Raw genomic sequence first — 24,857 nt, 5'->3', positions numbered from 1 at the left:
TCTTGGTCTTGATAATTTCTTAAACTTAGTGGGTGGGAATAAATAAGGTGGGTGGGGAAGAGCTTACTGGATTCCTTTGATTTTAATGCATTTAAGTGATTATTCTTGATGACTTAATATTTGTTAATAATTTTTGTGGCTTTTAAGAAAATTAAAGTGTCAATGGAAACTTCTATTATGAGATTTTATTAGGCTTTTGGCCTTTTTTCAGATTCTGTAATACTAGCAGTGTTTTTTGGGTTTTTCTTTCCCCCAATATGGGATGTGTATATTTTTGTCAAAGGTAGGGAGCTGTTAAAAAAGAAAAAAAAAAAGATTTACAACATATTTTAGATATTTCAGTGTACTTCAGAAATTTGAGAATTTATCCTTTTAATTATGTCCTAATAGAAGAAAGTTTACAGTATAATTTCATTCTCCCATTTCATCTTGCCATGTTTTATTTAGTAATTAAACTGATTTGTAAAAACTTAAGTCAGGCCAGGTGTGGTGACTCATACCTGTAATCTCAGCACTTTGGGAGGCTGAGGTGGACGGATCACCTGAGGTCAGGAGTTCGAGGCCAGCCTGATCAATATGGTGAAACCCCGTCTCTACAAAAATACAAAAAAAATTAGCCAGGCATGATGGCAGATGCCTGTAATCCCAGCTACTTGGGAGGCTGAGGCTGGAGAATTGCTTGAACTCAGGAGGCGGAGGTTGCAGTGAGCCGAGATCACACCATTGTACTCCAGCCTGGGTGACAGAGCGAGACTCCATCTCAAAAAAAAAAAAAAAACTTAAGTAAAAATTGGGACAGATGTCTTTCTATAAATATTTTTAATGATTTATATTTACTGACTCTTGCTAGTTAGTATCTGTTATATATTCTGAATGTAGTAATGGTGCTTTAGATTTTTGCTCTCTCAGCCCTGCTGTTTCTCAGAAAATCCATAGAATGGGATGGAAGTCATACAGTAGTGAGTAATACAACTAAATTAAGTGATACAATAAGACAACTTAGTAGATCATAACCGTGAAGACTGGTCAAGCAGTTGAGGCTTTATAATGTTGAAAATTATCAATGGAAGGTAGAAAATGGATTGTGCTCTACTTAATAGACATTCTGGATACCACTTTATTTTAGAAAATTGCATATGAGATCATGAAAATTCTATGTGGTGATATAATATGATGTAATAATGGTAAACATTTTCTACAGATTAAACATTTAAATGTGGTTATTGGTATCCTTGTTATCTGAAAGATAGTGGCTCTTTTTTTCCTTAAGAGTAGCAGTCATTTTTTAAAAAGAATCTATTTTCTTGAGGTCATTTTGTTGTTCTGTATATAGAACTATTACCTGGACGTCTGAGTTCTACTCAGCTGTATTCAGGCCCCAGTAAGATTCACTGCCCTGAACCCTTCTGAACCAGGTGCTACTGTACCTTAACTCAGGATGTTTGCCATGAAAAAGGTATGCAACCCTGCCAACAGAGATCACTTCCGAAGAGTATACTCCTCAGGCTCACTTGACCTATAGAATATTTGTATTTATAGTAACTTGGCTGAGAGGCCATAGCGCTGACTTACAAAGCTCTCACTTACAAAGGCAGAGATTTTTCAGAAAGTCTTGAGAAATATGCCTGGCTTTATTTACATTAAGTTTGTTTTGTAGGTAACAAATAATCTTTGTTTAATAATGTAAGCCTCCAGGAACCAATGATACTGACCAATATCTCTTAAATAGTAGAGCATGTAGTTTAGGATTATATTTGAGTTTAGTGGTTAATATGAATAAGTCAGATATTTTCAACATTATGGCCATTATTAGAAAATGTTTCCATCTAGGGGTTTCCTTTTTTTTAATATTGATTGGCTGTTGAGGTAATATTAAATAATTAATTAAAAGTGTATTTGTTATATAGGCTTTTACATTGATTTTGCTTTTTTATTTTTTTCATCAAAGAAACAGAAACTTGGGAGTATTTTTAGTATTTCTGTCTTGTTTTAGAGAGATTGTTTTTCTCCTAGATTTTGCACCAGTAAATAAAGTATATGTCTATCATCAGATATCTTAAAGGTCATTAAATTGGCCAGAAAACTAAAAGAAATTATAGTTGTAATCACCAAATGAGGCCCCTTTTTGGCCCATCCTTTCCAAAAGGTCTATATTTAAACATGCACTACATTTTAAAATTAAGTCTAAATATCCCCCAACCTTCTACCCCTGATAAATTAACATACTTGCTCCTCCTTAATGTATACATTTTTCTTTTCACTAATTTAGGATCAACCACAGGTTTGTCTGCCACCCCCCCTGCCTCATTACCTGGCTCACTAACTAACGTGAAAGCCTTACAGAAATCTCCAGGACCTCAGCGAGAAAGGAAGTCATCTTCATCCTCAGAAGACAGGAATCGAATGGTAAGAGTATATGATATCTTTTTTTCTCTGAGTTCTTTCTTCTTAGAAGTCACAGCCAAATGTAATATTATCCTTTAGATATATTATGTCCATATGTGACACAGAATTCCCATAATTAAGTAAATTTAAGAGCTGATAGTTTTTTGCTTAAAGCATATTTCTGCAGCACTGCTTTTTGCTGTCATCTGTAATATAATTTAGTAAAAGGCAGTTTTGGAAGAGTAACAGTATTCTGTTTCTAAAGTAAGGAAAAAGAGAGAAAGCTAGTATTAGAAGGCACGAAAAGGCTGGTCCAGAATTCAGGTATCTACTGAAGGACATTCTTCCCTATTTAAAAAATCAACTTTCTTCTGCAAAATGAATCCATCATGGCACATGTATACCTATGTAACAAACCTGTACATTCTGCACATGTATCCCAGAACTTAAAGTAAAATTTAAAAATGAAATAAAAAACTAATACTTTTTAGCCATAGTATTGCTACTAATTGTTGAATAAGTGGATCTTTTACCCTACCAAAGTAATTTTGTATGTTGATTTTTTTTTTTTTTTTTTTTGGAAAGACCGAATTAGATAAGATACATGAAGAAATTTAGCACTGATTGAAAAAGACTACATAGATGAATTGTCAGTAGTTACCATAGGTTAACTTAAACTTTTTGTGATTTAGAGCCAGAACTATTCACAAATATAGCAGCACTTATCTTGCTCCTTAAAGTCTTCCAGATGATAAAAACATTTTACTTATTTCAGTAATATACACTCCTGCTCATACCTCATAAATAATGTATATTTTTTAATAAATTGTTTCCATCCTACCCATCCTTCTGAGCAAACTATCACAAGGACAGAAAACCAAACACTGCATGTTCTCATTCATAGGTGGGAATTGAACAGTGAGAACACTTGGACACGGGAACATCACACAATGGGGCCTGTAATGGGGTAGGGGGAGGGGAGAGGGACAGCATTAAGAGAAATACCTAATGTAAATGACGAGTTAATGGGTGCAGCACACCAACATGGCACATGTATACATAAGTAACAAACCTGCACGTTGTGCACATGTACCCTAGAACTTAAAGTATAATAAAATAAAAAATAAAAATAAATAGTTTCCATCCTAATATTGACTTCAGTCTTAAATTTAAGTTTTGTATTTTAAGAGTCATACTTTTAACTACTATTCCTCCAGAGAATTTTTCTTAAGGGGATCTCTTCCTATATCCCTCTCAGGCATAAGGTAATGTACTTAGGGTGAAACATAAGGTTTTCTTTTTCTGTTTGGTTTGACTTGACTTTTGTACTATTTTTATCAAGAAAACACTTGGTAGACGAGACTCGAGTGATGATTGGGAGATTCCTGATGGGCAGATTACAGTGGGACAAAGAATTGGATCTGGATCATTTGGAACAGTCTACAAGGGAAAGTGGCATGGTAAGTATGTAATGTGGTGACATTGTGACAAGTCATAATAGGATATGTTTAACAACTTTTATTTTGTAAAAAATATCATCAAAGGAAATATTCACTGTTTGCATCAATAAACTATTTTGATTAGTTTCAGGACTCTTCCAAAAGTTTCTAACAAAAATTATGGGAAATAAAAACTGTTCACAGCAATCGGGACTCCTACCATTTTATTACAGTAATAATTTTTAAAGGGGAATTCCTCCAGGTTAACTAGTCCTCAAAAGGATTTTTTTTTTCTTTTAGAGTCTTTCAGCTGATAATTTTATTTGTATTGTAAGTCACAAGTAAACATATTTAAAATGTACTTAATGGCTGGGCGCAGTGGCTTACGCCTGTAATCCCAGCACTTTGGGAAGCTGAGGCTGGCAGATCACGAGGTCAGGAGATCGAGACCATACTGGCCAACATGGTGAAACCCCATCTATACTAAAAATACAAAAATTAGCTGGGTGTGGAAGCACGTGCCTGTTGTAGTCCCAGCTACTCGGGAGGCTGAGGCAGGAGAATCACTTGAACCCAGGAGGCGGAGGTTGCAGTGAGCTGAGATTATGCCACTGTACTCCAGCCTGGCGACAGTGAGACTCCGTCTCAAAAAAAAAAAAAATTAACAAAAAAAAAATTAAAAAACAAAAAGGCCAGTAAACATATACAAAATGTTCAGCCTCACTAGTTATCAAAGAATTGCAAATTCAAAAAATAGAAATCATTATTTGCCTCTTAGTTGGACAAAATCTTTTTAAATTGGATTATATTAAGAGTAGTGGATGTATTTTCATCAAAGGTTTAATATTAATGAAAAATGAAAATGAACATGTATCCAACTAATAGAGAATTGGATAAATTTATACCATCATATGTGATTATATAGGAGTTAAAATGGCATGGTAGAGGTACATTTATTGATATAGAAAGGTGTCTTTGGTATATGAAATTTTTCAAAGCAGTATGTGTAAGATACCATATTATGGAGCTCATAGAAATATATAACATAATTTTTTATATGACAGTATTTTAGGCCAGGCACAGTGGCTCACGCCTATAATCCCAGCACTTTGGGAGGCCGAGGCAGGTGGATCACCCAAGGTCAGGAGTTCGAGACCAGCCTGGCCAACATGGTGAAACCTCGTCTCTACCAAAAATACAAAAAATTAGCCAGGCTTGGTGATGGGCGCCTGTAATCTCAGCTACTCAGGAGGCTGAGGCAGGAGAATTGCTTGAACCTAGGAGGTGGAGGTTGCAGTGAGCCGAGATCCCGCCATTGCACTCCAACCTGGATAACAGAGCGAGACTCTGTCTTTAAAAAAAAAAAAAAAAAAAAAAAAGACTGTATTTTAGTTTATATCTCCTTAAGCTATCTTTTCACAGGTGTTCATAAATATTCACACTACATTCATGTAAAAGCCTAATAACATATAATGTCACTTTTGAGTGACATAATTAAGAGAATTTTTTTATACCTTCAAAATGTCTTTAAACGTTTTTTTAAGTGCTGGGCAGTATTTTATGATACAAACAATAGAATAAGCACTGTATTACTTTGATAATTGAGAAAAATCAATGTTGATTTAACTTATTAAAATATACATACAGGTTGAGTATCTTTATTTATTTTTGTTTGTTTTGTTTTGTTTTGAGACAAGGTCTCGCTCTGTCGCCCAGGCTGGAGTGCAGTGGCGCAATCTCGGCTCACTACAACCTCTGCCTCCCAGATTCAAGCAGTTCTCCTACCTCAGCCTCCTGAGTAGCTAGGATTACAGGCGCGTATCACCACCCCTGGCTAATTTTTGTATTTTGAGTAGAGACGAGGTTTCGCCATGTTGGCCAGGCTGTTCTCAAACTCCTGACCTCAGGTGAGCCACCCACCTTGGCCTTCCAAAGTGCTGGGATTACAGGTGTGAGGCAGCGCACCTGGCCAGGTTGGGTATCTTTAATCCAAAATCCAAAACCCGAAATGCTACAAAATCCAAAACTTTCTGAGCGCTGACATGATGCTCAAAGGAAATGCTTATTGGAGGATTTCAGATGTTTGGATTAGGGATGCTAAACTGGTAAGTATAATCAAAATATTCCAAAATCAGAAAAAATTTGAAATTTGAGACACTTGTGGTCCCAGGCATTTTGGATAAGGGATACTCAGCCTGTGTATAAAAGTGCACATAAATTAGCCAGGCATGGTGGCATGTGCCTGTACTCCCAGCTGTTGAGGAGGCTGAGGTGGGAGAATGGCTTGAGCCCAGGAGTTCAAGGCTGCAGTGAGCCATGATCACACCACTGCACTCCATCCAGCCTAGGTGACAGAGCAAGACTCTGTCTCTAAAAAAATTAAATAAACAGAACATTACTAGCACTCTAGAAACACCCTCCCATGTCCTCTTCTAGCCAATCACCTCTCTCCCAAGGGTAACCACCATTGTGATCACAACAGGAAGTGCATAGTGTGTACTCTTCTGTGTCGGCCCTTTCACTCAACATTGTTTATAAGATTCGTCTGTATTGTTATGTGAAGTTGGAGGTCATTCATTCTCTTTATAGTATTTCATTGTGTGACTATAACATGATTTCTTCTTTCATCTATTGCAATTGGATCATTTCCAGTTTGGGGCTTTGATTGATGCTGGTGCTGTAAACATTTTTAGTGTATGTCTTTTGGTGAACATGTAACCATTGCTGGGTATATACCTAGGACAGAGTTGTGAGACTACAGGGTATGCATATGTCCAGTTTTAGTAATGCTGCCAGCAGTGTTACAAAGTAGTTGTACCAATTTAAACACCTACTGGCAGTATTGAAGTTACAGCTGTTTCACATAAAGTTTTTTTTAAATTTTAGTGACAATTTTAGTCGTTTTCCTAATCGAAAGTATCATAAGTAATCCGTAAATTTGAAAAAAATGTTAACTACTCTGATAAAAAAGTTTTGTAGTTTCCTACTTTTAAGCAAAATTCCGTAGGGCCTGTTAATTGTAGTTTCAACATTACTTGCAGTTTCAGTTAGTAAATAAATATTAAGCCTAGTAAGTATAATTTAATATTGTCAAATAATTTGGAAAATACCATGGGTACTTAATTGATTTTACCAAATTTCCATGGAGCAAACAAGGTTGGCTATTTTTTGGATTGATATTTTGAAATACTAGTACAGGAATATCATTGTTAGTTGAGTTTTTAGCCTTAGAAAACAAATGGAGTTTAGATAGCTAAAGTATAATTTATTTGTGATTTAATAATGGTATGGAATTAGGGCTATGTTAATTAGTGAAAACACCCAAGAATGTTTTATACTTTTAAATTTTAAAAATTGAAATGACACTTGCAATAACAATTGCCTTTTAGGTGATGTGGCAGTGAAAATGTTGAATGTGACAGCACCTACACCTCAGCAGTTACAAGCCTTCAAAAATGAAGTAGGAGTACTCAGGTGAGCTTGTGTGAATTACTCTTTTCCAGAGAAAGAGGTTATTTTTATTAGCTCCTGTTTCCCAGTGGTAGCGACTATTAGCTTTACAGATTTACTCAAAATGAATAAATTTGTAGAAACAGAGTATGTCTGAGTATATTTTTGTCTTTAACCACATTCTTTTAAGTAGTATGCAATGTTATATGGTATGGCTGATAGAATACTTAATCCTAGACTGAATTAATGGAAGTATAGTATTCTGATATAATATAAAGTAATAGTTCTACTTATGAAAAGAATACTCTCCAATTTTAAGCTTATCAGAATACATTTAGAGATGGTATTTAGTCCTGGGCTCTGGAATTTTAGAAACATTGACAAACTAGAATATGTCTAATGAGGACCACCTAAATAGGGAAGATTCTAGAGGTGTAACGGGGGAAAATAATCAACAGAACTGAGGATATTTAGTTCACAGAAGGCTGTTATGTTCGAGTGCACAGTTATTCCAGAGTGCGGAAAAAAAAGTTACTCCAGAGAGCAGACCAGGGAAGCAAGCCAGAGGTGAAAGTTGTAGGAAAATGATTTTGTCTCAACACTTGGAAACTTTATAACACCAGAACCACTTAAATAAAGATATGAGAGTCAGCTACAACTGAGTGATGAACTTCCCATAGTTGAAGGTATTTAAGCAACCTCTAGTTGCCTGTCAGATATATTTAAAAAGATATCTCTGCATAAAGTAGGAGGTTAGACTTGGCAATTGCCAGTCTCTTCTAAATGTATCCTTTTGTTGCCTTTTTAAAAAAAACAGCTTTTTCTGACAACATTTTACCGATAGATAAACTACTTTGGTTCTCTTTTGTAAGAATTGCTAAAGTTTGTCGACATTTAATATTTACTGTCACATTTCTTTGTACAGGAAAACACGACATGTGAATATCCTACTCTTCATGGGCTATTCCACAAAGCCACAACTGGCTATTGTTACCCAGTGGTGTGAGGGCTCCAGCTTGTATCACCATCTCCATATCATTGAGACCAAATTTGAGATGATCAAACTTATAGATATTGCACGACAGACTGCACAGGGCATGGAGTAAGTTCCATTCTGTTAAATGTCTTGTAAATTATTTTTGAAGACCATTGAGGATGTTTTAAAGGTTTTGGCTGCTATTCTTTTGGATTGCATTTTAAATTACTGTCCAGGAACATAAGGATGCTAACTAATGGCTAGTAAATAATATGATACTAAAAAATAAATGTCTCTGTCTAGCGCAGCCTTCAGAACATATATCAAGTATTTGATAATAAATACATGACTGCAAACTTAGGCTTAGCACTCAGTGATTGAGCTAAGCAAGAGAGGTTCAGAAGATAGAAACAGCAAAAACCTACTAAAAAGTTGTTAGCAGTTGTTGAAGTAAACAGAATGGTTATTAATTAGTTTTTCAAATCAGTTTCCTCTGAGTGCCCATATTTTTGGTTGCAAAATGGTCAGTTAATAAAGTTAAAGTGAAAAATCTGCATTCTGACCCTTTTTGAGGATTTCAGAGTGAGTTCATATCTGTTGAATTTTGCTATGCAATTTAAGGAGTTATTTTATAAAGTTTACCATAAGCTAATATGGGGAACTGACTTTGAAGGATAAATATTAAATTTTGTATGCAACTCTTAAGTGCAAATGAATAGGTAAATTAAAAGGTAAAATTAAACAAATTTTGAAAGCACTTAGGTGAAAATTATAAACTCAGTAAAATATGAATTTGAAAGCTCTGTGAGAAGTTTAAAAATAGGTATGATCTTAATTATTTTGTTTTTTACAAATTGCTTTCACTTACACAGATTATTATGTCATTTAATCTTTATAATGTTATGAAGGAGATCTTTTTTCTTTTTACAGATAAGGAAATTGAGGCTTTTAAGTTCCTTGTCTAAGGGCACACATTTAATAAGTGGCACCCAAGGTGTTTAACTCAGGATTTCTGACTCCCAATCCAGTATTCTTTCCCCATAACCACTATGCTACTTTTACATTACAAAATTAGAATAAAAGAGTAAAAGGGTATATATGTACTAACACCTACAACTCTAACTGAGTATTACTCCTAGCAAGTAGGTATAGAGCCAAGACTCAAAACCAGATCTGGCTCTTAGATCTTCCAACTATACCACCTTCTCTTTCTCAAAACTAGGCAATGTATCTATAATTTAGATTGTTTACAAGCCTATATTCAGCCAAAATACTTATTACAGCAAATTATTACCTTATTCAGTAACACTCCCACTTACCCCTAGACTTGAAACAATCTCAACCTTTCAGATAAGTTAGAATCTCTGAATCTGTTAGAATCTAAAGGCTTTTAAAGAATTAAAATCTTGGCCAGGCACAGTGGCTCACACCTGTAATCCCAGAACTGTGGGAGGCCGAGGCAGGCGGATCACCTGAGGTCGGGAGTTCAAGACCAGCCTGACCAACATGGAGAAACCCTGTCTCTACTAAAAATACAAAATGAGCCAGGCACAAGCCTGTAATCCCAGCTACTTGGGAGGCTAAGGCAGGAGAATCACTTGAACCCGGGAGGCGGAGGTTGCAGTGGGCCGAGATCACACCATTGCACTCCAGCCTGGGCAACAAGAGCGAAATTCCATCTCAAAAAAAAAAAAAAAAGAATTAAAATCTTGTGAAGAGTAAACCATGGCAAAAATTGTGAACATTCAGTGAGAAACAAAACTTATTCTCTTCCCACACCACTGGTCTCTTTGCAATTTCTTCAGCAGGCCAAGCGTGTTCCTTCTTTAGGACCTTTATGTTTGTTATATTCTCTTTAGGATACACATGCCACAAATATCCTTGTGTCTCTGTTCATATGTCCCCTTTTAATAGAAACCCTTGCTCACCTTATATAACTAACATGTCCCCACATCACTCTGTCACTCTCTATACCCATAGGCTTGATTTTCTTTATAACGCACAGCTCCATCTGACTTGTTTGTTGTCTTTTATCCCCACTAGAATGCAGGCTGTATGAGAGCAGGGGCTTTTTTTCATTATTTTATGCCTAATGCCTAGAATGGGACCTGGCATACTCAGTACATAACTGTTAAATGAAAATGATTACACACAACTGCATATTATTGATAGATTTACCTTTCAGAAGAAAGAGATGCCAAATCCTTCTCACATCACAGCTGAGAAATGTGGCTGGGCATGTTGGCTCACACCTGTAATCCCAGCACTTTGGAAGGCCAAGGTGGGAGGATTGCTTGAGCCTAAGAGTTCAAGACTAGCCAGGAAACATAGGGGGAGACCCTTGTCTCTGTAAAAAATAAAAAATTTAGCCAGGTGTGGTGGCACTTGCCTGTAGTCCTAGCTACTCAGTAGGCTGAGGTGGGAGGATCACTTGAGCCCATGAGTGTGAGGATGCAAGGAGTCGTGATTGTGCCACTGCATCCAGCCTGGGTAACAGAGCGAGACCCTGTCCCAAAACAAACAGGCTGGGTGTAGTGTCTCATGCCTGTAAACCCAACACTTTAGGAGGCCGAGGTGGGTGGATTAAGACAAGAAGTGGCAGTAAAGAAGAACATTATCAAATTGGAATAGTGCTGCAGTCTGAAGAACAGTCAGTGAAGAGGTGATATATTTTCAAAATATCACTTTACAGTTTGGGATTATCAGTATAAACTTTAGTCATCTACTCTGAAACACTTTGGTTGTGTTTTTAAATAGATCTCACCGTTTAACATGATGCAATGAGTGTACGATAGTATGAACATAGATCATTCCATTCAGTTTATCCTAGATTTTAGTAACTGAAAAAGTATTAATTCCAAGTTTTAAGCCCTCCAGCAGAGTATACTTTTTAATACCAGTTTAAAATTAACCAAGGAGGATATAGTTTCTTTTCTCTTTTTGTTTTGTCTTGTAAGATGATAACATACAACTGGTTAAATGTATCGACACATCTTCAGTTTCTGAAGGATTTGGCAAGTTGAAACTCCTCTTATTAACAGGGCTATGAGTTTCAGATTAAGGTGACAGATTTTTGCTCCTTCCTGGAGCTCCACTAAAGCTGTAATACAGGAATTTTTTTTAAAGCATGGACACATAAGGATGGGGATAACAGAGAGGAATGAGACAATATCAGCAACATTTTGAAAGCTGGAAAGCAGGTGGAGAAGTGATCATGGATTTAGACCCCAAAAGGCTAAATGATCAGTCGGCAGTGGGGAAATGAAAGCCAACCTGGTTTATACCATAGAATCCTCAATTCTCAGGAATTGGCAATATCAGCTATCTCAGGGGATGAAAGGGTTAAAATGAAAGGCCTGTTTGGAAAGCTGTTATTTCTCTAAATCTGTTCTCTTACTCACCAGGTAACTGCTCCATCCCTATCCTAGCAGTAGACTGGAAGTTTCTTCTCTAGAGAGGGGAAAATAAATATCTCTGGACTGGGAGACCCTAATCTATGTCTAGGACATGGATATCTTTCCCAAAACATGGGGATTTGATGACTGTGTGCTTACTAAATGATGAAGGGAGATTTCCCCAGCCCTCTCTTTTAATTTGATTCCCAACATGCTAGCAGCCAAACCTTACTCTTCCTGCAGGAGATTCAAAGAGGCTTGGGTGAATTTTACCAGCTCAAGAGGAAAGACCCAAAGAAAGTGACATCGGGGATTCCACCTAGATTACTGTATAGTTCAAAAATAGCAAGCCCATCTGTATGCTCAAAGCCTCCAGGCAGCTTGTAAGTCCCTCACTTAGTCTAAGTAAGAGTATCGCTGGAAAACTAGATATTGGTGGGGAAGTCTTATGCAAATAAGAGAGACTGTAAAACACATAGAGAAAAATAGGCACTGGGAGAAACACATACAATGCAAGATTATCTCTCCCCTGCCTCACCCCACCTCCAAAAAACCTATCAGTTTTCTCAGAGGGAGAAAAGATAACTTGATGTCCATTAAACAGGAACAGAGGTTTTCTAAGGAACATTCATATAACAGCAGCAACAAAATGCTAAAATATTAATATTTACAGTACACTGGAAATTATGTCCTTTGCAATTATTTAAATGTAACTTTTAAATGATAATTTAAAAGGAGTTACATAGTTTCTCAGAATTCTTTTAAGGGGTGTTCAGCAAAAAAAGTTTTAAAACTATTATGTTAAACACTATATGGTTTAATATTAAATTTATATATTATGCAACATAATTCAGAAGGGACACTTAGATAAATTTTTTACAAACCAAGTTACACAAAATATGTATAATTAATTGGAACACATAACCAGATTGCATCAGTGAGTCTTGAAGTGGATATTCGTGTTTTCTTCTCTAGTGTCAATGACTAAAGCACACTATTTTCACTACTTTTTTTTTATTTTGAGACAGAGTCTCACTCCTCTGTCACCCAGGCTGGACAGGCTGGAGTGCAGTGACACTCTCTCAGCTCACTGCAGCCTCTGCCTCAAGTGATCCTCCCACCTCAGTCTCCCTAGTAGCTGAGACTACAAGGGCGCACCATCACACCCAGCTCATGTTTTTGTATTTTTTATAGAGACGGAGTTTCGCCATGTCACCTAGGCTGGTGGTCTCAAACTCCTGGGCTCAAGCGAGCCACTGCCTCCGCCTCCCACAGTGCTGGGACTACAGATGTAAGCCACCAGGCCCGGCCTATTTTCAGTACATTTGATTGAACTTCGTTGTTGTTGTTGTTGTTGTTGTTGTTGTTGTAAAACAATCTGTTCTGAGGTATCAAGCTGACAGATGTTAGAACAAACAGGATGGTCCTAGGGGTCATGAACTGGTTCTTCAAATCCTAACTGTTGCTGCTGATTTTGTAAAAGATTTTAACATATCTTTTGACTTCTGGTCACTCATTTCAGCCTCATGTTTGGTTCTCTGTTTTAATTTCCCCCTATCTATTCCCATGGATCAAATGACACAGATGGAATTCCTTACATACCTAATTTTTCCTCCCTATTTCCAATACTGTTCATCTCGAATGCCAACCATAGTTTCATCCTGAGGGCTTTGTTTTGGAATTATCTCCAGAAGTTATTCCCAGTTAGAAGCCTGCTTGGATAATTAATATTGCTTCTTAGCTCCCTCCAGCTCTTTCCTTCTGTCCCCTGGCTCTACCCTGAGCACAGATGATAATTCTCTGTGACCATCACAGCCACCATCTTACTGTGCCTCCTTTCAACTCTTCATGTCTATATCCTCTTCCCTGACCAGCATCATCTCACAAAGGACTGACCAAGCCAAATACAGTCTATAGCTAGACAATAAGGCTATAGGGTATTTAAATAACCTCTTAATAATGTGCTTTTGCAAAGCCTTTATTTCAGAATAGCCTGCCCTATGTTGAAAGTGATCTTTTCTGACTGCTCACCAAAATTCATTCTAAAGTGTCTGGATATAAGCAGAAGAGGAACAAACAGATTCATTTTATAAAGTGCTAGGGTTGCAGTTAATTCATAAGATAAAACCTTTAATAATTAGAAAAGTTAGTCTGGACACAGTGGCTCAAATCTGTAATCCCAGCACTTTGTGAGGCCAAGGCAGGAGTATTGCCCGAGCCAAGGAGTTCAAGACCAGCCTGGGCAACAGCAAAACCCCGTCTCCACAAAAAATACAAAAATTAGCTGGATGTGGTGGTGTGCACCTGTGTTCTCAACTACTCGGGAGGCTGAGGTGGGAGGATCACTTGAGCCCAGGAAGTCGAGGCTGCAGTGAGCCATGATCGTGCCACTACACTCTGCCCTGGATGACAGAGCAAGACCCTGTCTCAAAAATAAATAAGAATAATTAGAAAAGTTGAATCATTAGGACTTTCAAATGTGTCACCTTTATTGGATTACAGAATATAAGCAAAAAATGGATAGGTAACATTTTTCCTGTGTGGTTCTGTCTTCCATTTGTACCTCAGTGAAAAACTATTTCTGATTCCTAGGTTTACCTGAAAAGGAGCAGAGCTATTCTAATGGTAGATAATTATAAACTCACTCTGAGGAATCAGGGTTGGTAAAGTATGTTTTATTATCTTCTTTTTTGTTTTTTGTTTTTTGTTTTTGAGATGACATCTCACTCTGTCACCCAGGCTGGAGTACAGTGGCATGACCTTGGCTCACTGAAACCTCCGCCTCCCAGGTTCAAGCGATTCTCCTGTCTCAGCCTCCTGAGTAATTGGGATTACAGGCACCCACGACCACGCCTGGCTAATTTTGTATTTTTAGTAAACGGGGTTTCACCATGATGGCCAGGCTGGTCTTGAACTCCTGACCTCAAGTGATCTGCCCGCCTCGACCTCCCAAAGTGCTGGGATTACAGGCGTGAGTCACTGCACCTGGCCTGTTTTATCATCTTTTCACCTGCCAGTCATTGATTCATCTCCAGGACCCAGGTATCTTAAGAATACTGTTACTAAAGAAATTCCAGGAATGGTCAGTACATCGTGCCTTTTTTTTTGGCAGGCCTTATAATTTCAGTATAATATTTATGGTATGATTTTGAATTTAACTTTATCAGAAAATTAAGTATTAAATCACAGAGGCACATAGAAAAAGTTTACAGCCTATCGATATATTTACAGAAGCATTATATTCTCAAAATAAGATGATTAAAAATAATTTGGAGATAAATCCTTACAATTTACTTTGTTTTAAACAATGATGAGCATGCCTCTTTTACTCATAAGTGAACCCAGTTGAAGATAGAAGGACTAATTAAAGCTGAAAAAATGGTGAACATGTATTAGTGATTGATAATAATTCTAAGTGGCCAAAGAATATTTAATTATAGTGAACATAATTTTCTGGTGGGTAAACATAATAATAGGGTGCTGATAATAATAATAATCAGAAAATGCAAGGTAAAACAAAAAGGTACCACTTTCCACCCACTGGAATTGGCAAAATGCCTGAGTTCTGATAAGATCAGATGTTCCATAGGATTGGAGGAATTGCTTCCTGGGACATTTCTGATGCAACCAGCCACCTTAACGGCATTCTGGAAGTAGCTGTTAAAATAGAAAAATGCTTGTTCTAACCCCAAGAAATATTAGCTTTTGTTCCAAGTCATGTATACAGAAAGAGACGTATTGTAGGAAACAATATAATATGCGACCCTGACTCTACGTAAAACTTAAAACATTATTTATGGACTTTTTTTAAAAAAAAAGAAAATCTTATTGAAAAATTGGAAACATGTTCATCAGGAGAAGACTTGATAAATAACATATTGGCACTTACATGCAGTAGAATCATATATAGTAGTTAAAAGTAGGTTATATATGTATCAACATAGAGCTTTAAAATATTAATGTTAAGTGAGAAAAGCAAACTGCAGCATGAGACCACTTAAAAATTTTTAAGCAGAACATTTTTTACATTTGGGCTTTAAAAAGTGGTATATATGTATATATGTAAAAGTACTGAAATAAGGATTAGAAAGCAAAGATCAAGTAACATAGTGATTATCTCCAGGAATCAAGTACAGACTTTGAAAAAAGACTGGAGGTGGCGGAGCGCAGTGGCTCATGCCTGTAATTCCAGCACCTTGGAAGGCCAAGGCAGGTGGATCACTTGAGGACAGGAGTTCAAGACCAGTCTGTCCAACATGGTGAAACACCGTATCTACTAAAAATACAAAAAATTAGCTGGGCATGGTGGCAGGTGCCTGTAATCCCAATTACTTGGGAGGCTGAGGCAACAGAATCGCTTGAACCCGGGAGGCGGAGGTTGCAGTGAGCCAAGATGGCACCACTGCACTCCAGCCTAGGTGACAGAGCGAGATTCTGTCTCAAAAAAAAAAAAAGACTGGAGGTGTTTTAGTCCATTTTCTTTGCTATAACAATACCTGAGGCTGGGTAATTTATTCTTTTCTGCAAAAAGAAACTTATTTCTCATAGTCCTAGAGGCTGGGAAGTCCAAGGGCATTGGTGCTAACATCTGCTGGGCTTCTGGTGAGGGCTTTCCTACTGCATGGTAACATGGTGGAGAAGCAGAAGAGGCAGTGGGCACACGCGAAAGGGGCAGAACACAAGGGACGACCTCACTGTATAGCAGCCCCCTTTCACGGTAACTGTAGAAGTCACTCCTGGCCAGGTGTGGTGGCTCATGCCTGTACTACTAGCATATTGGCAGGCTGAGGAGGGAGGATTGCTTGCGCCCAGGAGTTTGAGACCAGCCTGGGCAACATAGTAAGACCTCATCTCTACAAAAAAAATTTTTTTAATTAGCCAAGCATGGTAGCACACTGCTGTAGCCCCAGATACTCTGGAGGCTGAGGCAGGAGGATCACTTGAGCCCAGGAGTTTGAGGCTACAGTGAGGCATGATTGAGTCCACTGCACTCCAGCCTGGGTGACAAAGTGAGACCCTGACTCAAAGAAAAAAAGAAGTCAGTGACTCCTGCTTTCATGAGGGCATTCCTCATGACCCAGACCCAAATGCCTCTTAAAGGTCCCACCAACTCTCAACACCATTACACTGGGGCCAAGCCTCCACATGAGTTTTGTGGGGACAAGCCATATTCAAACTGTAGCAGGAGGCAAATGTATAAAAGTTTTAACGGGTCTGATTATGGTAAGAATATGAGTGACATTATCCTTTGCTACTGCAGTTTTTTAAAATTTCAAAATAAAACATGTTACGAGGAAATATGTAATCATTATAGGAAATTCAGAAAGTGTAAACATAAATAAAAAGCACCAGTAATCCACCATCAAGAGATAACTGCCATTAATATTTTGATGTGTATTGTGTATCCTTTCAGAATGATGTGTTTTAATACTATACACAATGGTTTCTTGCTGTTGTTTTAAATCACACTGGGTTTGCCTTTTTACTCTTAAATATCTCTACTGGTCAATAAATATTCTGATACCAGCTTTGCTACATACTGTTAACTCGCTGTCTCCCCCTTTTCTTTATACCAACTATGTTCTGTGAGGTTTCTTAAAATATACTGTAATGTATTTAGCAATGATATGCACTTACTATGTGTCAGACATTCTGTGTACTTTATATACATTACCTCATTTACTCCTCAACAACCCTGTGAGGTAGCAGCTTTTATTATATCATTGTTTTATGGATGAAGAAACCTGGTTATGGAAGGGGCAAGTTAACGCCCCAGGTACTTCAGCTCCAGGGTGTATTCCTTTAACCATTAAAGCATGTTGCTTCCCCAGCTTATTCAGTCCCTTCAAAAACTTCAAGTAGACCCTTAATGTTATAGGGCAGTTATACTTTCAGTTTCCTAGTTCATTCACTGTCCTCTTTTAGACACTGTCATACCTCCTCAAAACCTCATATCCTTAAGCCTCTAAAACCTCTTCTCCAAGAAATCAGCGATGACATTGCTTGCCATCTCTTTTAAGAAAGTTGGAAGTAACCATTATGACATCTACCCACCTGCCTGCATTCATACCAGGTTCTTCTGCCTTATCACTAGTAAAAGCCAATCCCTCCATTTGTACACTAGATTCCATCCCCTTACCCCTACCCAGAAACATCTTTTGAGTAAATCTCCCATCTTGTTTATCATCAGTTTTTCCTTTCCTACTGAATTTTCTCTTATTTTAAAACATCTTTTGGCTGGGCGCGGTGGTTCATGCCTGTAATCCCAACACTTTGGGAAGCTGAGGCGGGTGGATTGCTTGAGCACAGGAGTTCAAGATCAGCCTGAGCAATATAGTGGAACCCATCTCTACCAAAAAATACAAAAATTAGTCAGGCGTGGTGGTCTGTGCCTGTGGTCCCAGCTACTTGGGAAGCTGAGACAAGAGGATCTCTAGAGCTTGGGAAGATGAGGCTGCAGAGAGTCAAGATCGCGCCACTGCATTCCAGCCTGGGTGACAGAGCAAGACTCTGTCTCAAAAATAAGTAAATAAATAAAACATCTTTCACTGAGTGCAGTGGTTCACGCCTGTAATCCCAGCCCTTTGAGAAGCTGAGGTGGGAAGATCACTTGAGCTCAGGAGTTGGAGACCAGCTTGGGTAACAGAGTGAGTCCTTGTCTCAAAAAACTAAAGTAAAATTTAAAAATAGGCCAGGTGTGGTGGCTCACGCTTGTAATCCAAGCACTTTAGGAGGCTGAGGCTGGTGGATCACTTGAGCCTAGGAGTTTGAGACCACCCTAGGCAACATGGCAAAACCCTGTCTCTACAAAAAATACAAAAATTATCCAGATGTGGTGATGTATGTCTGTGGTCCCAGCTACTTGGGAGGCTGAGGTTGCAATGAGCGGAGATTGCACCACTGCACTCCAGCCTGGGCAACAGAGTGAAACCCTGTTTTAAAAAAAAAATAAAAAAGTAACAATAATAATAAAACATCTTTCTTATGCACATTTGACAGAATGTTGACGTTTGTGGAATCTACGTGGAAGGTGTGTGGGTATTCTTTCCATTTTTCTGTATGTTTATTATTTTCATTAAAAAAAACTTGTGGGGTCCCTCCCTTAATCCTGCTTCCCTCTTCAGTTATTACCTCATTCCTCTTCTTCCTTCAACAGTAAAACTTCTCAAAAGACTTGTTGGTATTCACTGTCTAATTGCTCTCCTTCCTTTTTATCTTGGACCCCACTCAAACCAGGCTTTTGCCCCTGCTGCTCCAAGAAACATCTTTTTTTTTTTTTTCTCTCAAGGCAGAGTCTCACTGTGTCCCTCAGGCTGGAGTACAATGGCGTGATCTCGGCTCACTACAACCTCTGTCTCCAGGGTTCAAGTGATTCTCCTGCCTTAGTCTCCCAAGTAGCTGGGATTACAGGTGCACACCACCACACCCAGCTAATTTTTGTATGTTTAGTAGAGACAGGGTTTCACTATGTTGGCCAGGCTGGTCTGGAACTCCTGACCTCAAGTGGTCTGCCCATCTCGGCATCCCAAAGTTCTGGGATTACAGGCATGATCCACTGTGCCTAGCCAGGAAACAGCATCTTAATACGATAGTTACTGGTGGCCTCCATGTTGCTAGATCCAGCAGTAAAATTCTCAGTCCACAGTTTATTTGACCTGTCAGAAACATCTGATACAGTTGATCCCACACTTCTTCATGAAACAGGTTCTTAATCCCTTGTTTAATTGTGTCCTTAGTTTCTTGCAGCTCAGAATGTGGTCTGAGTAGCATCTGTACCACCTGGGAGCCTTTTAGAAATGCTAAGTTTTAGATACCACCCCAGACCTGAATCAAAGACTGCATCTTTGATTCACGATGATTTGTGATCCCCAAATGATTCGTGTCCATATTAAAGTGTGAGAAACACTGCTTTCAAGCATATTCTCCTGATTACCCTTCTACTCACTCTCTACTCCTCAGCTGATTCCTCCTCTACTTTGGTGTTTCGTGGTTGGACAAGTCATTTAAAATACCTGTAATGAGGGCCGGCTGCGGTGGCTCACGCCTCTAATCCCAGCAGTTTGGGAGGCCAAGGCAGATGGATCACTTGAGGTCGGGAGTTCAAGACCAGCTTGACCAAAATGGTGAAACCCCATCTCTACTAAAAATACAAAATTAGCTGGATGTGGTGGTACTTGCCTGTAATCCTAGCTACTTGGGAGGCTGAGGCAGGAGAATCACTTGAAACCAGGAGGCAGAGGTTGCAGTGAGCCAAGATCGTGCCATTGCACTCTAGCCTGGGCGACAAGGGCAAAACTCCGTCTTAAATAAATAAATAACCTGTAATCAGAACCAGCAATACAAAGTATTATCAAGGATAAAGAACAACTGGAACTCTCATACATTGCTGGTAAAGATTTTAAATGATACAGCCATTTTAGGGATCAGGTTGGCAGTTTCTTTTACAGTTAAATTTACCATTTGTGCAGTTCTAATGCTACCTAATTACCCAAAATAAATGAAACCATCAGTCAACAACAAAGACTTGTATATGAATACAGCATCTTCTTCATATTTGCCACAAACTAGGAACAACACAGTGTCCAATAAGTAAATAGATAAGTTATGATATACCCATACCCTGTAACACTGCATGCAGCCAGTGCGTGAATCTCAGAATTGTTTTGCTGAGCAGAAGAAGCCAGGTGATTCTGTTTATATGAAATTTGAGAAAAGGCAAAATTAATCTGTAGTGACAGAAGTCATTATCAGTGGTTTCCCAAGCCTAAGGGGGTGTTACTAATTACAAAAATGTATGAAGAAACTTTCTGGGGTGACGGATATTCTTTATATTGATTGTGACTGGTCATTACACAAGTGTATGTGTGTGTTGAAACTTTTAAAACTGTCCATGTAAAATGGGTGCATCTTGTATGTAAACTGTACCTCAGTAAATTTCAGTTTTTAAAAGTGAAAAATACCTGATGGCTTACACCTATAATTCCAGCACTTTGGGAGACCGAGGTGGGAGGATGGCTTGAGCCCAGGAGTTCAAGACCAACCTGGGCAACATAGTGAGACCCATCTATACAAAGCAGTTTTTTAATTATCCAGGCATGGTGGCACTCACCTGTAGTCCCAGCTACACAAGATGCTGAGTTGGGTGGATCTCTTGAGCCCAGGAGGTTGAGGCTGCAGTGAGCTGTGATCATGCCACTGTACTCCAGCCTGGGCAAGAGAGCAACACCCTATCTCCAAAAAAAAAGTGAAGGAAACTAAAAAATCAGGGTAAAAATAGAATTTAGGCCACTATGGAGCATAACTTTAAAATATGTGAACTTTACCTATTGGAGATTTTAATTATTTTTAAAGTGATAAATGATTACTGACTACAGAGAAGTAACAGAATGCCATTCTCGTTAATCTTACTTTCCAGGGTTGTAATAAGGGAGCAGAGGGCATCAAAGTATAAGGAAGACTGTAATTTGACACTGTCACCACTATCACACCTACCAGTCCAGGTGGTCACCCAAGGAGAGACTCATCTTGCTGCCTAAAGTCTGATGAACCTTTGTAAAATTGTGCAGTATTAGGTGAAAGAGGGCTGACATGCAAATGTCTAAGTAGGTCAGTTCTGTGTTTTACCAATAGTTTAAAATACTTGAAAATAGCAGACTTAAGTGAGAGATACTAATGGCTTTTACAAATAAGCTAAGCTGATAAATTAGCCAAATGGCGTAGCAATATTACCAGTAGGCATTTTAATGATAATCTCTCGTGGTTTTCTTAAGGATAGGATCAAGTGATGTAACATGAATGACAGGACTTAACTGGGTTCATAATGGATGAATGATCATACCTGAAGACAGCAAACTAGAATGAGATTCCTATCCTCAGTCCTCTCTTGAATATAATTACATATTTAGAAGTAACTTATGTGAGGAATTATTAGCATGCCAATCTTTAAAAATCTCCTTTTTTCAGCTCTCACGTAAGACTCTTAAAACAAGAAAATAAAAATAACCTATGTTTTATTAAAGAAAAATGAAGCAGGCAAGAAAAAACTGACTTTTTTAGTGAAAGCTAAAGTTGTAATCTGAAATTATAGACCATGTCTACAAAATTTAAAATCCTAAGGCCGGGCGTGGTGGCTCACGCCTGTAATCCCAGCACTTTGGCAGGCTGAGGCAGGCAGATCACGAGGTCAAGAGATTGAGCCCATCCTAGCCAACATGGTGAAACCCCATCTCTACTAAAAATACAAAAATTAACTGGGCATGGTGGCGTGCGCCTGTAGTCCCAGCTACTCAGGAGGCTGAGGCAGGAGAATCACTTGAACCCGGGAGGTGGAGGTTGCAGTGAGCCGAGATCGCGCCGTCGCACTCCAGGCTGGTGACAGAGCGAGACTGTCTCAAAAAAAAAATCCTAGTCAAGTCCAAAAAAGAGAAATATACAAGTATAAGATGGGGAAAATGTTTTATAGGAGCAATTCAAGAATAATTATTCTAGGATTGTAATTGAATATAATCCTTTTTGTGCCCTTTTTTAAAAATTCTATTGTCATAAATTTTGACCCATCAGCAGGAAGCATATAATTGAATGTAATTTTAATTGGACTCAGTAGCATGACTTTGGCTGCCATAACAATCACAATAATGTCTGATTTAATGTTGTATGCCCACCATGAGGGAGATGAAGATGAGGATCTCCCCATAGTTTGTGTTGGTTAGATCCAGTCTGAAGTATTGCTTTTAATTTGGGGCACCACATTATGCTCTGTAAGAATGTGGAAAAGCTGAATCTTGGATAAGAGCTTGAAGTAGTGTGAGAAGAAATTTTACCAGATGATTTTGTAGCTCTACGATTAAATGGGTTCTATAGGTGGACACTTTTTCTTCAAGGAATGAGGCTGTTAAGAGAAACCTATCAGGAGAATGTGTTGTTCCTTTGGTTGATAGCATATTTGTTCTTTCCTAGTACTTTTGTAAACCTGTAATGCTCTCCTTAACATCTTACCAAGGAAAGAGGGAGGTCCAATCTAATTATCCTAATTAATGGATTGACTTCTGTGTCATATATGGCAAAGTAAAGTTGATATATTCTTGTTCCCTTCCCTACTCCCAAACAGTTGTGTGAGTTTTTGTTTTCTGTTATTTTTGTTTGGGTTTTTGTTTGCATTTTCCATTGTAACTGGGTGGTGCTTAGGAAATTACATTTTAGTGTCCACCTATGTAGAATTATTTAGGGTAGTGATTACTGTGAAACATTATCTTATGTAGGGATTGGGTTGTGTCTCATCCCATTTCTCTAGCTGGGGTATTAGACTCCCTTTTCCTTCCAGCCTTTCATTCTATAGACCTGGACTTCTACTCTTTGCTGCTTTTGTTACAGAAGGATTACAGAAAGAGAATTATTCAATGAGATAAAAATTAAGAAAGCAGTTTGTAAGTTATAAAGGATTACACAGGTATAAAATGTTGTTTCAGGTTGTACTTTTATGCAACTCGGCCTATAACAAATTTATGCTATATAACTTCTATGCTGGTTATATCACTAGTTCCCCAGTTACATTTATATCTTGTTAATTATCTAGTGCTTTCCTGGTCAGAAAATTTCTCTCCTCACTCTCCCCAGTTACATTTCTGTCTACTCTATTCTTGATATATTCATTTGCATCAAATTTGTCGAAAGGATTAACACCATCCCATGGAGAACACCTTTATCTTCCCCTCTTTTAACTTCAGCATGCCTCTGTATTTTGATATGGTTGAAGCCCATTTGTTTTTGTTTTTAAGTCTTGCAGGAAAAAGAACCTCCTTTCAAAGACCAACACCTTTGCTGTATACTAGATCCCAGGTCTCTCTGAGTGCAGGACCTAGCTGCACCAACCAACACCATCATCATTTATACCCCTTTCTTTCTAATGGAGACAAGATCTCACCATCTTAAAGCTTTGATTAGGGCCCATTTATTTCCACCAGTTTTTAACTTTGTGTGTCACTGCAGAACTTTGTAAGCAGTGAGACCTATAACCGAAATCATATTTTCTTTCAATGAAAGAGTGACAATGTGATGTAGAACACTGAGCCTAAAGTCATGACAAGATAATTTTCAATTGTAGTAAATGCTATGAAGAACATAAACTGTGATATGAAATAGTAATTGGAGAAGGGATTACTTTAGATAAATAGTAATTTGAAATGAAAATTTTATCTAGAAAATACTTTTTAAATTTTGATATTGGGAAGAATGAGGACGTTTAAATGAAGATGAGAAAGCATGAATAATCTTGGTTATTTGCAAATCTTCCATTTTTAACAGTGTTCATTGCATGATTTTGATTATACCATTTGGATTTTAAATTCTCATTTTAAGGTAAAACTGTCTAATGATCATTGTCAGATTTCAGAAGTGTCATATAGCTATTCTCTCCAGTATTCAATTAAGAAAAATAACCTTGACTAGCACATTATATGCATCTTATTGTAGTTGATTCAGTAGACATGTATTGAATACTTACCACACATACCAGGCACTGTTCTAGGCACTGGGTATATAAAGAAATAAACAAGACACAGCCCTTCTGAGACAGGAGGATCGCTTGAGCCCAGGAGGGGGAGGTTGCAGTGAGCCAAGGTCGTGCCACCACACTCCAGCCTGGGTGATAGAGCAAGACTTTGTCTCCCCAAAAGCAACAACAACAACGCTGCTGCCTTTTACTTCAATGAATGTAGCTAAAGCAGTTTTTAGGGCTAACATAGATGATTTTAAAGTTATCATTGACTTTAAAATAGACCCACTATGGCCATTTTAGAGAAAGTTTTCTCCTCACTAGTTTTAAGAAGATATTTTAAGAGTATATGACAACTACCTTTAAAAATAGTTTTAATTACCAAACTGCATGTTCTAGTTCTAGTAGTTTGCATTCCAAATAGAAGTGAACATAGGCACATTGAAAAAACACATGAATCAAGCCATTATTATGATAATTACTACATAAGTTGAGCAGTGAAAGATCACTTTCAGTTCGGTTAGTCATGGGAAAGCTTCACTCAGGAGTTAGAATTTGTATTCAGTTTTAAAGGATGGATATGAATAGGTGGAAAATAGAACAAAAGCTAACTTGTAGGGTTGGGTATAGGAGGGGAGCATTGAACACAGTGGTGGGATTAAATATCAAGGTATATTTAAGGGACATGGATAAATAGGCTTGACTGGAGTGAAAGGTTTGTA

General features: G+C 38.0%; 1 protein-coding gene across 13 annotated transcripts in view; it reads left to right on the top strand.

Annotated features, from left to right (window-relative positions):
- Positions 1–24,857, top strand: part of BRAF (B-Raf proto-oncogene, serine/threonine kinase) — a 206,739-nt gene that overhangs the window by 148,143 nt on the left and 33,739 nt on the right. For all 13 annotated transcript variants that reach the window (XM_063667898.1, XM_063667894.1, XM_054496819.2 and 10 more), the window contains 4 exons: positions 2,270–2,406; positions 3,728–3,845; positions 7,214–7,298; positions 8,200–8,376. In XM_063667898.1, the coding sequence (XP_063523968.1) occupies positions 2,270–2,406; positions 3,728–3,845; positions 7,214–7,298; positions 8,200–8,376 (517 nt within the window). The remainder of the gene's footprint in view (positions 1–2,269; positions 2,407–3,727; positions 3,846–7,213; positions 7,299–8,199; positions 8,377–24,857) is intronic.

The sequence above is a fragment of the Pongo pygmaeus genome, chromosome 6 (genome assembly GCF_028885625.2).
Source record: "Pongo pygmaeus isolate AG05252 chromosome 6, NHGRI_mPonPyg2-v2.0_pri, whole genome shotgun sequence".
Lineage (NCBI taxonomy): Eukaryota > Metazoa > Chordata > Mammalia > Primates > Hominidae > Pongo > Pongo pygmaeus.
Note: the sequence above shows the minus strand (reverse complement) of the source record. Positions and strands in the feature narration are given on the sequence as shown.